Source organism: Formica exsecta, unplaced genomic scaffold, assembly GCF_003651465.1.
Source record: "Formica exsecta isolate Colony F162 unplaced genomic scaffold, ASM365146v1 scaffold178, whole genome shotgun sequence".
NCBI classification, from domain to species: Eukaryota; Metazoa; Arthropoda; class Insecta; order Hymenoptera; family Formicidae; genus Formica; species Formica exsecta.
This window is the reverse complement of record NW_021849095.1, coordinates 584,889-600,500: the sequence shown is the minus strand read 5'-3', so window position 1 is coordinate 600,500 and position 15,612 is coordinate 584,889. Positions and strand designations below refer to the sequence as shown.

The 15,612-nt window shown below is 33.0% G+C and overlaps 1 protein-coding gene across 8 annotated transcripts in view; it reads right to left on the bottom strand.

Moving 5' to 3' along the window:
- Positions 1-15,612, bottom strand: part of LOC115233594 (endophilin-A) — a 47,913-nt gene that overhangs the window by 6,203 nt on the left and 26,098 nt on the right. For 3 of the 8 annotated variants that reach the window (XM_029804100.1, XM_029804101.1, XM_029804097.1), the window contains exons 2-11: positions 15,048-15,141; positions 7,983-8,051; positions 6,958-7,174; positions 6,367-6,500; positions 6,183-6,249; positions 3,911-4,011; positions 3,729-3,832; positions 3,267-3,382; positions 1,453-1,545; positions 225-346 (exon numbers count right to left, since the gene is read on the bottom strand). In XM_029804100.1, the coding sequence (XP_029659960.1) occupies positions 225-346; positions 1,453-1,545; positions 3,267-3,382; positions 3,729-3,832; positions 3,911-4,011; positions 6,183-6,249; positions 6,367-6,500; positions 6,958-7,174; positions 7,983-8,051; positions 15,048-15,092 (1,068 nt within the window). In that variant the 5' untranslated portion in view covers positions 15,093-15,141. The remainder of the gene's footprint in view (positions 1-224; positions 347-1,452; positions 1,546-3,266; positions 3,383-3,728; positions 3,833-3,910; positions 4,012-6,182; positions 6,250-6,366; positions 6,501-6,957; positions 7,175-7,982; positions 8,052-15,047; positions 15,142-15,612) is intronic. The other 5 variants (XM_029804098.1, XM_029804099.1, XM_029804103.1 and 2 more) reach the window with 5 other exon arrangements.

Here is a 15,612-nt window from a genome sequence, read left to right as displayed (position 1 = left end):
CGTCCAGACAAAGAATTAAAAAAATTTAGAGTAATCGAAATGTGAACCAAGCTCGTATATATTTATGAAATTGTATCCGAAATGAATATTTTGATGAAAGATTGTTTGAAAGATTAGGACATCTTAAAAGATATCGCACATCTTTTAAACATCTTCTAGACGTCTTTTCCTTAAAAAAACGTCGGCGTTGTTTGAGCAGTCGGCGAATAATATCGCGACTTTACCTTGAATCCAAGTTCACCGGGATTTTCGGGTTCGAAGTCGTATAGGGCTGTGCAGCACGGCGTTCTCGGCTGTGTTATCGGCGTCCTCGCTGGCGATTTGCTCGGTGAGGGCAAGGGTGAAGCTGAAAATAGTCGGCACGAGTGTGCTAAAACTACCGAAAGCGCCGGGCTAATCTAACAGAAACGCGTCGCGCTGACTGCGCGTGTATTGCAGTGCATTCAAACTACAACAACACTTAACAATCTGCGATCCGATGGTCGCGCGTGGATCATCGCGCGAACAACATCGTGCCAAGCATTGACAGCAGTGCGCGATATCGATTTCTTTCTAGATGCGAAAATAAAATAATGATATTTATGTTAGAATGCTCGAGAAGGTGAAAGTAAACTCCTCGATTAGAATCAATACTTAATTGAATACTCAATGAAAACTGCATGAGCTAATTGAAGCCTATGCAGCAAGAAGGATATAGTTTATTGATTTTTTTACGTTCAGTTAATATATCGTTTTGCGTAAAAATATATCTTATGAAAAAAATATATTCTTTCAAAGTTTACTTACATTTCTAATATTAATAAATTTTATATTATGTAATAAAAAAATTACGTTCTCATATATATATTTTTTAATACAAATTAGAACGCTATTGTTCTGTAAAATTTTAGCTGCATCTCTTTTGCAACAAAACGTAAATCCGATTTTATTTCACGTTTATAATTAGTAAGAATTTATTAACATAATAATTTTTTTGACATAATAAATTTTACGAGAGTTGAATTTATAATTACTGCGTTCCTTCTTGTTGTAGTTTATTTAATTACTTAAAAACCTTTCAGCACAATCTTTTACTACGGCACAGGGTGGCAAGGCACTAACAAACGTGCATATAGTGGTTGATTATTGGCATCGTTATACGAGAAAGCGGTAATTTCATCAAAAGAACAATGAAAGAGATCACCGGATCACAGTTGCACCAACAGTGTCGACTATTGATTCTGATAAAGAACTCGTTATTGGATTTCCAGAACAGTGTTATCACATAGAAAGTGAGAAACTTTAGGTAATTACGGGCGGTGTTAACCGCCCTTAACAACGCAACAGTTGGTACAACCACCCTCGAGCGACTCAGAGAGGGATTCGTTTGTTCGCTGAACACACAGAGAGAGAGAGAGAGAGAGAGAGAGAGAGAGAGAGAAAGCGAGAAGGAAACCCCCATGCAAAGTTTACCATTGGCAGATTGTGGCGGGTTTCCGGCCGGAAATAGCTCGAGCTGCGAGCGTTTCCCGTCCGCATGAGTCGGAGAGCCGGCTCGGCTTGCCCCTACATTGTGTCAGAAGGACAGACAGGTATGCCACATTATACACACAGCACAATCGGAGGAAGAATAGTGTGATAATGTGACAGTGTGACGAAAGTGCGCGCGCGCATGTGTATATGTGTGTGCGTGTTCCACACGTAATCACGGACATCGATCCTTTTAAAGAACCAATGTCCGATACGTTGACATTTAATTGACAGTACGATAAATGTATTAGTACGCGGAGATTCACCTTAGGACAAGACTAATCGAACATTGACATTCTCCCACCCATTAATTCTTCAAATAGATCTTTAGATAAATATCTTTTCGAATTATGTCATATGTCTAAATTAATTCTAGAAAATAAAAATGTTGAATCTATATTTTATTTCCCTTAATTCGCGTTATTCATTTTGATGGAATATATCAATAATTGTGGAAAAAATTAATATTTCTCCTTTTTTTCATTTACATTAACTCACATTAAGTTAACTGTCCAATTATAAAATTTCCATTATAGATTTAAATATTCAATCCAGAAAAGATTATAAAAATATAACATTTCATTCATATCGCAAGGAAAAAGACGAGATAAAATTTCAGAAGATAAAATTAAGCGGATCGTTCCGATTAGTTTTGACAGGCACAGATAGTACAATTTGTGCGAGAGAACAAAGCATAGAGAAGATTTGATATTGGGTGATTTCGCCGAAGGGGGAGGAATATAAGAGACAGATGCAATATATATTATATATATATATATATATATATATATATATATATATATATATATATATATATATATATATATATATATATATATATATATATATATATATATATATATATATATATATATATATATATATATATATATATATATATATATATATATATATATATATATATATATATATATATATATATATATATATATATATATATATATATATATATATATATATATATATATATATATATATATATATATATATATATATATATATATATATATATATATATATATATATATATATATATATATATATATATATATATATATATATATATATATATATATATATATATATATATATATATATATATATATATATATATATATATATATATATATATATATATATATATATATATATATATATATATATATATATATATATATATATATATATATATATATATATATATATATATATATATATATATATATATATATATATATATATATATATATATATATATATATATATATATATATATATATATATATATATATATATATATATATATATATATATATATATATATATATATATATATATATATATATATATATATATATATATATATATATATATATATATATATATATATATATATATATATATATATATATATATATATATATATATATATATATATATATATATATATATATATATATATATATATATATATATATATATATATATATATATATATATATATATATATATATATATATATATATATAAGAGAGAAAATATATATATATATATATATATATATATATATATATATATATATATATATATATATATATCGGTCAATGTGGAACCACGTAAGGACACGTAAACGCCGGCATAACAAAAATAAAGAGAGAATAAGGAACAGTTAGACACAGCCAGACCACCCGAGTGTCATCGCGCCGTGTGTGGAGTATCTGTGAAATGTGTTTTACCGTGAAGGGAGAAGTTCCCACCGTTCATGTGGTCCGACAATCCACCTTCCACGTGCAAATCCGCCAATGTCTTCGGCACGAATTCCAACTTTGGTCGGTTCATTGCCTCTTCTTTCCTAAAGAGTAAGATTCGTTCGTAGACATTGTCCAAGAAAATGACTGCTATACAGTCGTTCAAATACATTGATGTAAAAAGTTATATTAAGACTTTTCGCGTGTAAAAAATTTTATTTATTTATTTTAAAAAATGCACTGATATAAAACGAACGTGCATTATTCTAAAAAATTCTGGTTTACGACACAAAGTCAAAAAGAAAAAAAAAAATCATTGAAAATATATTCTCGGTCACTTCTGTATCGTGAAAAAATTCAATTTCATATTTAACACATTCAATGTGCGTTTACGGATATTGATTTTTATAATAATTTTTCATTGCAACGTATACTATTGCACAAACGTACTTTTCAAAAAGCGTCTCCGTCAACCCTTTAAGTACCTCGGTACACTGTTGATGGTACTCGAGAAGAGCCTCGCTAAAGGTTGCCAGTTGAGCGACTTGTTCGATCTGCAAAGAAACGATGTGAAAATCTTGGCCCGCACTTATCGATACGTTATTTTAGATTTAACGACGACGACGACTTACGTCGTTCTCCAGCAAATTGAACATGCCCATCTGCGCCAGATGGAGACTCTCCGCGAATTTCTCCTCAGCCTGACGAATCTCATCGTCTGAAACGTGAGAACCTATTCGCAAACGGTTGCCCCGCAAACGGCATTAAAAAGGTTGCACTACTAGGGTTACTTCCTAAATCTAAACACTTAAAATACAGCGCGAGAGGGACGATAAAAAAGCGTAATTAATTCTACGAGTTCGCAAGCATATTTCTTGGCACTGTAAAAAAGCGTGTGTGAGTATCGTTGTAGATAATAACTTGTGAAATTATCATTTCTAAACTAACGATAACATAAAACACAACAGAAAAATCTAAAGGGCTAATCTTTTAAATCCTTTAGATGAATCTTTTAAAAATATCTAACGGTATATTTTTTAGACATATTTTAAAAAATATATACTTTAAATTTCGGACGTCTATTGTATATCTTTCGGACATTTCCGAGACTGTTCTTATCGTTTGGAAATTTTAGTGGAATTTTACAGGCGACTACCAATGAGAGAAAACGTATTGATCGATGATATGTAATAATGGCAAAACTCCAAAAATACGAAATAGCGACAAGGATAGTTCCTAAGCGCGTAACGGAAGTCATCATACCAGCATACGACGATGAAGTGCTCGATCGCGCTGGGCTTCCGAAATGCGGACTAGCGGACCTCTTCCCAGTTGCTAATCGTTAAGCCCAACGAAAAACAGGCATATCACACCAATCAGGAAAAAGCAAAAATTATTCGAGGCAAATCATGATAACGTGAAAGAATCGCGATAACGAAACGTATTAACGTAATTAATCATCAGATATCTGTCATTCCAAACAAATTGAAAGTTCGAAATAATTCACAATCATTGTTGAAATTTTTTAATTTCAACAGATATATAAGAATTATTTTCTGTACAATATATTATCTGTCCACACACACACAATTAAAATATAAAAAAAAAACTTACTATATAAATATATCATATAAGATTTAATGTAAATTTATTGTGAATTAATATTTATAAAATATAGAAATACGGATTAAAATATTTCCCCCATCAAATCAAAATATTCCAAATTAATTCCATGTTTTTATAAATAACTCAAAAACAGTTGATATGTAAGCTAATTATATGAAAATTAATTCGTAATGCATATAAAATGGATACATTAAAGAAAAGTGTTCGCATTCCTTTCACTCTACTTGTAAATCCACAATATAGCGTTGATTTTTTATTCGAATGTACTCATGCAGCGCAGCGCGTGCGAGTAAGAGATCTTATTTCTATTACAAACACGAGAATTGCATCATTTTTATCTATTCATGCAACGTTCTCATCTTAACAACTCTATTTCGAGAGAGTAAATCATATATGAAACACGAGTTTATTTTTTCATATGCATGCCAACAGTAAAAAGTAAAGTTTTTCTTAAAAATCCATCGAGTCGTTTCGCTGGGAAAGCATAAGCAAAGAACCGAGGTAGAAATTATATAAAACTTGGAAAAAGAAGAAAGAATATTGTGCTCAAAGCGGATCATTCGTTAGGCAGAATGTAATATAGTTAATGCTAAAATTCGCGAAACTAAGATAGTATCAGATGAAATTTAAATTATGTCACAACAAAAACAGATATGGTACATTAACAAAGACGACAAAGCAATTATAAACTTCTATTTTCATATCTTTTTTAAAAGTTGCATTTCGTTTATATAAAGAAAGAAAATATGATATAATAAATATAAAACAAGTTTGTTATTCAAAAAAATGCATTCTTGCGGCTATAATTATTTCTCATAGCGCATTGTCCTCGGCGCTTTATTCGCATCACAATCCCGACAAAAAAGATTTTGCAACTGTGACGTTTTTTTTCTATCGAAGTTGTATATTCTCCCCTTGTCATGGGGGGCAGAGTTCACGACACCTTTATCTTTGCGAAATTGACGGTTTTGCAGTTGTGTGACCCCTCGCCTCATCAGAGAGCTTTGCTGTAATATCATTTTCTTTTACGACATCGCACGGAGATCACGATCGTGCGGTTCTAGCTCCTCCCCGTTAGAGATGCAATCTTCCATCATGTCGCGTTATTATGCGCGCATAACCGTTCCCTTCTGGATCGTGATTTTTATTTCAACTCTTGAAATTGCGAGCTACGAGAAGCGTTCGTGCAAGGACACGCGCGACGCCGTTCGCTGCATAAATCAATAAAGAGCGCGAGAGAACGAGAGCACATACATGCGGAGGAAAACTTTAACGTACCTTTCGCCTGACGTCTTCGCTTGCAATCGAAATCCAGCCTACGGCCTTGCAGTTTCTTCCGGTGGTGCTGGAACAACAAATCAGCGGAGATCGAACGTGTTGCGAACGTCAGAACCGTACGCGAAGCGCGACGATTTTTCTAGCCGCGAGCGCGAGTACAACACAACTTTTCTAATAACCGTACCATCACTTCTTTGAGATCCTTGGTTTGCAGATGGTGCAGCGGCTCGAGGAAGTTTTGCTTGATGTTGTCATCCAACGAATACTTCACGTCCGCCATCTGCTTCATGGCCTCGCCCATTTCAATGAGAGCCTGGGCTATGGGGATTGATAGGAATGAAAAATAAGATCATGTTTAGACAATACATTCTATCGAGCGATCGCCTAGGAGTCATTTCTCCACCTCTTTAATCATCAGATTACATTTCACGTCAAACGTCAATAAATTTCGATGCGAAAACAATGTAACTCGAGAAACCATTTTCATTGTTTAAAACAGTTATTGAATAATTTTTATGAAAAATTTCGAATGAAAAATCGTCGATTAAAAAAAAATCTTTATAGAAGAGAAAATCATATACGTGTATATTGTCGGACAAAATATATGATAATAATTTTAGTTTTTACGAGTAAATATAATAGCAGCATACTTGATGTAAGAACATTTTTAGGGGAGACGGCTTGTATCCGGAAGCATTTTATTTTATGCATAGAGAGAGCTGCGGATCGAATTTCTTTTCTCAACACGATTGTATCGGATTTAAATTGTATGTACCGAAAACGCTGTCCTCGCCCATTTTCTTGCCGTACATTAGCATGCAATCGCCGAGTACACCTTCCGGTTGAGGATAGGTGGAGGCCTTCGCCTGACCGCTGAGCTTGCTGATGCCCTTGACCGCTGCCATCTTCGCCCTCGCCGTTGGATTCGGTTGGAGGAACTCCTTCGTTTTCATCTGCAGCTCATCCACGAGCTCGTACGTGACGTCTGTTTTCTGCATGTGACGTTTTTATGTGAATTTCTTGTCTCTTGCCTTGATTCGCATTGATGAGAACGTCGAGAAATTCTTTTTAAGGCTTGCGGAAATTATATTCACGATCCGTATATAAGAAATGAATTATCGATTCGAGTGAAGTATTCGAGATATTATCCTCTAGGAGTAATATCTGCACAATTTCACATAATGCAGTTGTCAATTTAAGCTATCCTCTTGTTTTACAATTGTGTTTAGCGTTTCTTGGTTCATTCGATATGAGTAAAATTTAATCACTGTATTTTTGACAAATTAGTACATTTGCCTGAATCTTGGCTTTATAATTTGTAAGAAAAGATCGCTATCATACATTTCTATTTATCTCAAAATTAAAATCGACATAGATTTGTATAAAAATAGTAAACACTATGAGATTTCATAGAGAATCACAGAATTAAAAGCAATTTCACAAGGAATTGACAAAGCGTTTTCGAGAAGATTGTTCAGATCACCCGTATTATATCAAACTTAAAGCAGTCGATTGTATTTAGAAAGACGGCGATAAAACGTTTTTCCGGCTTCGTACTTCGTACGGAGGCATTAAGAAGGCCTTCTAAAGGTTGGTAAATGATTGATAAGATCATCGGCAAAGCCAGGAGAAGCCGGGTAAATCTTTGAAATTCAGTAATAATGCCGCCATATAGAACGTGCAAGTCATCTCTTTCTTGACGTCCTCACAAAGGAACCGTGCGAAAATGTGAAAGGCGTTCTTCTTCACTTAACACATATATACACACACGCACAGAGTGCGCAGAAATATACTACTCACCCTCTCCATATCCACAAAATCAACGTCGAGCTTTGTTCCTTCTGCTCCGCCCATCTTTTCCGTCATGTACTGCAAGAGAAATTCGTTATCTTTAGTCAAATGAACAATGCCTTTCATCGACTTTACGGATCTCTTAATCTGACCCAGTAAGATTAACGGGAAATATGATTCGTACTTGTCAAAACTTGGAAAGCTTCTTGTTAGTTAAATTTGTCAAAACTTTCTTATTTAACTCTTAATGCCGAGACAGTCAAGATGAAATACAATATATCAAAAATATCGCTGATACCTTATCTTTATTTCGCATTTTGTCAAGTAGCTGATAAGTATAAAATAATAATAACAATTTTTAAATATAATATTCACTGGATCGCTTCAATTATAAATATGAAAATTGTAATTTTAACAAGAATTTAAAGATTTCATCTGGATATAAGAAAATTAAAGCAAGAAGATATGAGTAAAAAAAAGTATATATAAAAATTTTCGAAGTAGATAATCTAAGATTTCGGGGGAAGGTTTTTTATGAATAAAAAATTTAAAAATCATAAAAAGTCGTATTTTTAAAATGTATCAAATTTTTTAAAATAGAAGGCTGGTATATCTTAGCGTTTAGAAAGACGTATAAATCTTAAAATTTTCAGACAAGTATTTCACGCTCGTGCAATCACCATCCCATGCAACAGGATTGTTCCCGGAAATCTTCCTGGTCAACATAAATCGCTATGAATACCAGCCTATAACATTATCGCAGACCACGTAGATTGGACAAGGTCGACTAATTGCTCGTAAGTTAAGATTATTCTGAAAGACGACAAAGATTTTCTCGAATAACAGGATATTTCCAAAGGTAAAGTCAGAGGTTAAGGCTTTGAAAAGTGGACAGAAAAAGAGAAAGAGAAAAAGAAAGAAAGGAAGGTTAAAGGCAAAGAAAATATCACCGACAGAAGAGTATGGTCTTTTCTTGGATCAATAATATAATATAATATATATTAACAGTTCTCGTCAATCATCGTGTACTGTCTCTAATATAAAAAAGTATACACGCCAAAATTCGAAAAATTGGTCAGATCGTTTAAAGCTTGTGACAACTATGTAATTTTTATTGAACAAATTTTTAGTGTTGGCTTCAAAACACCAAACTTCGATAAGTGAATTTTATTTCATTGAGTTACACATGTCAAAACTTCACATATGTTTCAAACAGAAATATCTTAAACATGTTTCAAACGTTTTTTATATTTAATAATTCGAAAATTCCGATAATCGGAAAAAATGTTTGATTAATTCGCGGCATCGCATTAAACAAAAAAATCGGCTTCCTCGACAATAAACAAATATAATTCCGTAATATAATGCCATATAATTTATTTTTCCCTGTGCGCGATTCATCGCATGCACGAAGAGGAAAGTGGAAAATGATAGTATTGTACGCGGTTATAATCGCGCTAAGCGGCCAGGAGCTTCGCGAACGGAATAGCTCGCAGAAGACGGAGACAGAGAGAGAAAAAGACCCTGACCCATATTTAACGATGACCCATTTTCAGAAGTGCGTACAAGGGCGTAGCCGTCATTCTGGAGTAAAGTTGACCCACATCGAGAGATTTGCAATGTCGCACGTTTTCTGTCTCGTGCTTTCGGCGATTTAGATTGCGCTTATGAGATATAAACATCAATATAATAGAAATAAAGTCACTACAAAATATAAAATATGCGGAAATCTTAGAAGTTAAAATTTCATGAGACATTACATATAGCAAAGAAAAAAGCTATATGGTAGCCTGTAATGTTATATTTTCAAGTTAGATTAAATTCTCTCGCTGAATCTTTATTAAAAAGAAATTTATAAAAATATATTTCATGATTATATATTAATATTATAAAAAAGAGCGTAAATAATGAACACGAGAAAATATTTTACATAATCAATTATCTAACTCTTTGTTTTGTTCCGGAGGAATAGAGAAATGGAGCTCGAGGACTCAAGATTTTATTAATTGCAAATTACTATTCGTACTTTCTTCTAAGAACGATTCTTATTCAAAAACCATAATAACATCAATTATATAAAAATGTAATTGGAAAAATGTCGCGCATATCAGTGAGACTGAAGCTCGAAAACGATGGTATTTATAATCGATTCATAATTCTTGCAACGAATAGAACTCCAAACTCGATCGGTTTAAATAAAAGCTTGAATTTTAAGACCGCGAGTAAAATTATGACGCGTATCGTAAAGCTTTTGGCACACATTCGGCGCGTCGCTCTTTCGGCTTTAAACGGCCTTTAAAGAAAGGTATCCGTGTCACGAATCCGATACAATTACCGATCTAAATAAGAATTAATTGCTCCGTTCAACGGACACAATTCGTGTTGAAACGTAACCTTTAAACTCGAATTACAATAACACAGCCACCGATGGAATACTAAAGTAATTTTAATCAGTGTCAAATTTCGCAGGCGTATATACGTTCGCATGCGCGATATCAAGCCGATATTGAAATTTACATATTGGTACATCTGCGCAAACTGTATGCTTGATATAAAAAAATAGCCACAGTAAATATGATCTTTCAAAAGAGACGAGAAAACAGTTTCAATAATTACAACTAATGATAATTAAATGTCCGTTAAATAAGAAATATTAAAAAATATCTATGTAAATTGCAATATTTATTCTGTAGAAATTTTATATTATTTTAAATGTCATTCATTTATATTTCCAAATTTTATAAAAGTAATGAATATTATTCATTATCTCTTATTATGATATATTTTTCACTTTTTCATTCTATGATGTACTTGTTATTTAACGATTTTTAATTCTTGTTATATTATATGTAATGATATAACAACATAATTTTAATTAAAAAAATATTTTATCGTGAAGCTACATTTTAAAAAATGTATATATAATTTATATTTATTTACGTATAGTTATGTGTTATAACCAGCTGCGCGCATTTCTTATTACTAAATTAATATAATCATTTAATTAAAAACGAATACGCGAAAGCGTTGTTTCTATCAAGAACCAAGGAAGATGTTCCGTTAATTTTATCCTTGTGTGTGCACACAGAGGATCAAAAATTTAATTCCAAGGAGACGAGGATGCGGACGCATCCTATTTTCGAAACCTCGCACGCGATCGATCCGCTACTAATATCATCGACGAGTCACAACATCGAGAAAGCATCAGCGTCATAAAAATATCCGTTCGCCATCGTCCTGATATCGATAACGACGAACGGGACATCCGCGATATTGCGAGGTTCGACCTGGCGGCATAACAGCGTCGACGATGCACTTATTGTTAGAACTCCACATCCAACTATACGCCTACAAACACACATACACATACACCCGCGCGCGTATGAATATATGTATACATATATCGTGGCAAATGTAATTAGGCTGCAGAAAGTGAAGTAGCTACGTGCGTATATTTATGTGTGCGCGTGTGCGTTCGATTCCGGGTTTCCCAACATGCTCGATGAGATAGACACGCAATTTTCACCGAGACGCAATATGTTACATAGAGGCGTTATTTACGTGTGCACTAATGCTGAACTATAGCTTTACGAAGATATATATTACAATATTAGCCGGAAATAAATTGCCCTTGCAAATCGTAGTAAGCCGATTAGGAATGTGTTCACAAATTATAGTAAATTTTCAAGTACTGGAATAAATATTAAATATAATTACGATTAAAGTATATAATCACTGTGTTCCGCGAATTCTTGAACATTGACTGATTTGATAAGCCCATAACTTTTTTTATTAAAAAATTAAATAAATTACAAAAATTAAAATTTATTACTATATCAAACACTAAAATTATGTTAATCAAAGTTTTGATTATTTTTACATAAAATGTTGAATATATTTAAATGTACTGCGTAAAATAAATTTCTAGATTAATATATACATGCACTAAACTATCATTTTAATGATTATTATAATGAAGTAGCTTAAAATGCATGCATATGTTATTTTAGAAATTAATTTTACACAGCGACACAAAGTGACATTTAGAAAACTTGCATAATTTATAATACAAAATAATATGAACACCTATTAAACTAATATTACATAACATAAAATGGCATGAAAAATAATTTTCATGTAATAAAGCTTCATGAAATAAATAAATAAATTTAACTTTCCCATTTTTTGGAACAAATCTTAATTTCCACATCCGTTATAAAGAGTATAATGCGGAATTTTTAATAACGTCGCTATAAGAATATTTCGAATACGAATACTTTTCGCACGCCGACACGTCGACCGACCGCGATTCTCGTTAGCTACAAGGATCCCGAGCACAATTAGGGAAGCAAAGGTCAGAAGCTACTATCATCGTGCATCGCCGAGGATTTCGATGGAGTGATAGCGGCGGACGCGCATTGTGCGATCCCCGAGAAGTTATCCCGAGACCGCGCGCGATCGATAGTTTAAAATTGCTCGTTACACAATCGCCGCAAGCTGCCGCGTGCAATAATTCGCATTGTTTGACACGGCGCTCGCTCGCGCTTTTCGCTCGATCGAACTTTCGCCGCTCGCGCGGCGACGCTGCTTCACATTTGGCATTTGCAGCGCGTGTTATCGAGGCCAGGATAACATCCCGCCAACGCGCGAAGTCGCCGGCAAGACGTGTGCTCTTAATGTAAATTGTATTATAAGACTTGGAGCTTGTCCTATCCAAAATAAAAGATATGGTCTCTCTATTAAAAATATGAGATGTTTCGAGGATAATGCATTTTTGAACACTTTTCCAAAAGAATGTACTTCTTTTTGGCAAGGAATATAATAGTATTCGTCTATGAATATATCTCACACCCTATGTATATATATACATATATATATATGTATATGTATGTCAGAAGAAATTACATATTGTACAGTATAAATATATAAAACAACAGATAATAGATATATAAAGTATAAATAAGAAAATTAATTAAAAATTAATGTAATTTTTCCGTTTGCATTAAGTTATTTTTTAAATCAGATAATACTAGTATAATAATAATCAGTACAAACACTTATGATATCATTAATTTCTACCAGATTATGTCAAAAAAAATTAACAAAAAAAAATCTGATGCGCATTTTAACGCACATAATACTTTTCTGTATCTGTAATTACGAGCAGCGTATGGAAATATGTAATTGCGGCAATTTTAATATTATGCGTCAGAATTACCATATACGTGGGATTTCACGACACGTAAGCATTCCGTTTAATTACGAAACAAAATTTCGCGTCAATGTTAGAATTTCGTAATCAAGTTTTTCTATTCAATATTGAAAGGATATATGCATATATGTGATATGCATGTTGAACGAGATACGTCTCCACCGTATTGCACAGATTTTCATGGTGCCAAAGGCAAATATTAATATTTGCGAAATTAATGAAAAGATACCAGAGGACAAAAACCATGCGAGTATGTTACATAATTATAACATATTTTTCTAACCAGCAGAAATTTTCTTCGATAAATTATTTTTAATATAAAAATCGAGCGAAGATCCTTTATATACATGAAACGAGATTGTAATAGATACAGACAGAAGATCTGGCAAGTACAAAGAATTTCAATTTAGATGAAAGTAAAAATAGTATTCGCGAAGTTCAAATATTGATTTAGATAGATAAATGAAATTCCGATTTTTATATACATGTATTTACGTTTTTAATAAAACAAAAATTTTTATTTAAAAAATTTACATGTTTAATATTAATATCTTGTTTTTATAGAATCAAGTAAAAATCTATTAAATCAAATAAAAAAATAGAATTCCCCGATGTTTATGTTGTACATTTACATTTAATATATAATAGGCAAATATTATATTTATTATATTAATTATTATATTCTATTTAAACTAATATTTAAATTGTGCGCTAAAATACAATTTTTTCTATGATCTATAATTTTTTCTATGATTTATACTTTCCAGAATTTTAAAAATCGCTCGTATTTATTATGATTTCATTTCATTAATATGAAGTACCACTGCCGATATCTGTTGAGCATGTTTCTCTCAATTAACAATTAGCCGTTAATTAGTCACGGTCGCTGCAACTAAACCTCAATATTTAGAGCGGCGGCAACCATGTCCCTCCGCTTGTCGTTCCAAGATTAAACATGATAGGATGATAATATTGCAACTGTGTGCGACTGATACGAAAATTCTACACATGACATACTGGACCAAATGATAATTAGTATCGACAAACTCGTCGGAGAAAGAGAGCTTAGCTGTCATCTCAGTAATATATGTATATATTCGACGGAATAAAGTTATATTAAGGAATCATTTAAAATATATACCAGTTTTCGCATTTGAACGCAGAATAAATAATATAACGTCATCTATTGACAAGAAAAGAATGTCCCTTTGTTATGGTGTAAAATAGTTTTACTATGCATTACGGTATTTCTCGGAGATTCTCGCGCATCTTATGCGTTCCAGAGAGTCTCTTATACTTCCTCGGATTCTGTGATCTTGAAAATCGCGGAATTCCTCAGTACGAGAACGTATTACCTTAATATGGATGATTAAACTTTCAACGATGTTTCGTGTATCGTACCACGTGTACAACATCGAATCGCTAGCGCGATGACTCTTTTTTCCTTAACGTTCATAAGCATTAAATCAATAACTTAATAGACGCGCGTAAGGTATCTCGCATGATTTAATTAGAGCAATTAAATCGCGAAGCAAGACTCGAATTTCCATTACGCGGATTTTTGTGTATGTTTTATAAAATTCTTCGATAAAAAAATGATCTAGACACAAGACGGTTCTTCGGATAATTCTATCAATCAATATTAAATATAGATAATTTCTGATTTTCCCATTTTTAATACACAAGAAACAAATATTTGGATATTAAAAACAATGTGAATAAAATTATAGAGCCTCAAGTACTTTATCCATTTCTTAATGATTTTAGCAAATAAATTATTATGCGCGGAAAATAATATTGATCCTTTAATGCGCACATAAGAAGATCATTGCCAAGCTTCCACGGCAAACAGAGGCACTTACCTGATTCGCTTTGTTGATCTGCTTTTTGAGCCCGGCGAACGCCATGGTGCTGTCGTGTCGTTGCTTCCTTGAATCACGCGCAAATCGTCTCTGACTGCAACAGAAACGGAAACGAGATTGTCAAACAGGGTTGAAAAGTAAACTCTTTTGAGCGATTCTCGCGTAGAGAGCAAACGCGTCGGAAAATAGGACGAAAGAAGCCCGAATTTATGATCGCGCCGGCTGCTGGGCGCTCGCCAACGGTGAACGAGATGATTTTCAATGCAATCGATCCTGTATATACTGCCGTGTATATTTTCCAGCATCGTGACTCGTCGCTGATATAATACCGAGTGACGTCGTATCGCTTCGCGTGCGACTCGTGTGTACCATAGTGATCTCACGCGCGTAAAATCGCAATCGTGCCGACCCGACTTCTTAATAGACTCTAATGAGAGCAAATAACATGTGCTCTTAACGACACGCAGCATGTATCGACTTCAAAAGTATATCAACATGTAAAATGCAAAGACATTTAATATGAGAGAGAGAGAGAGAGAGAGAGAGAGAGAGAGAGAGAAGAGAG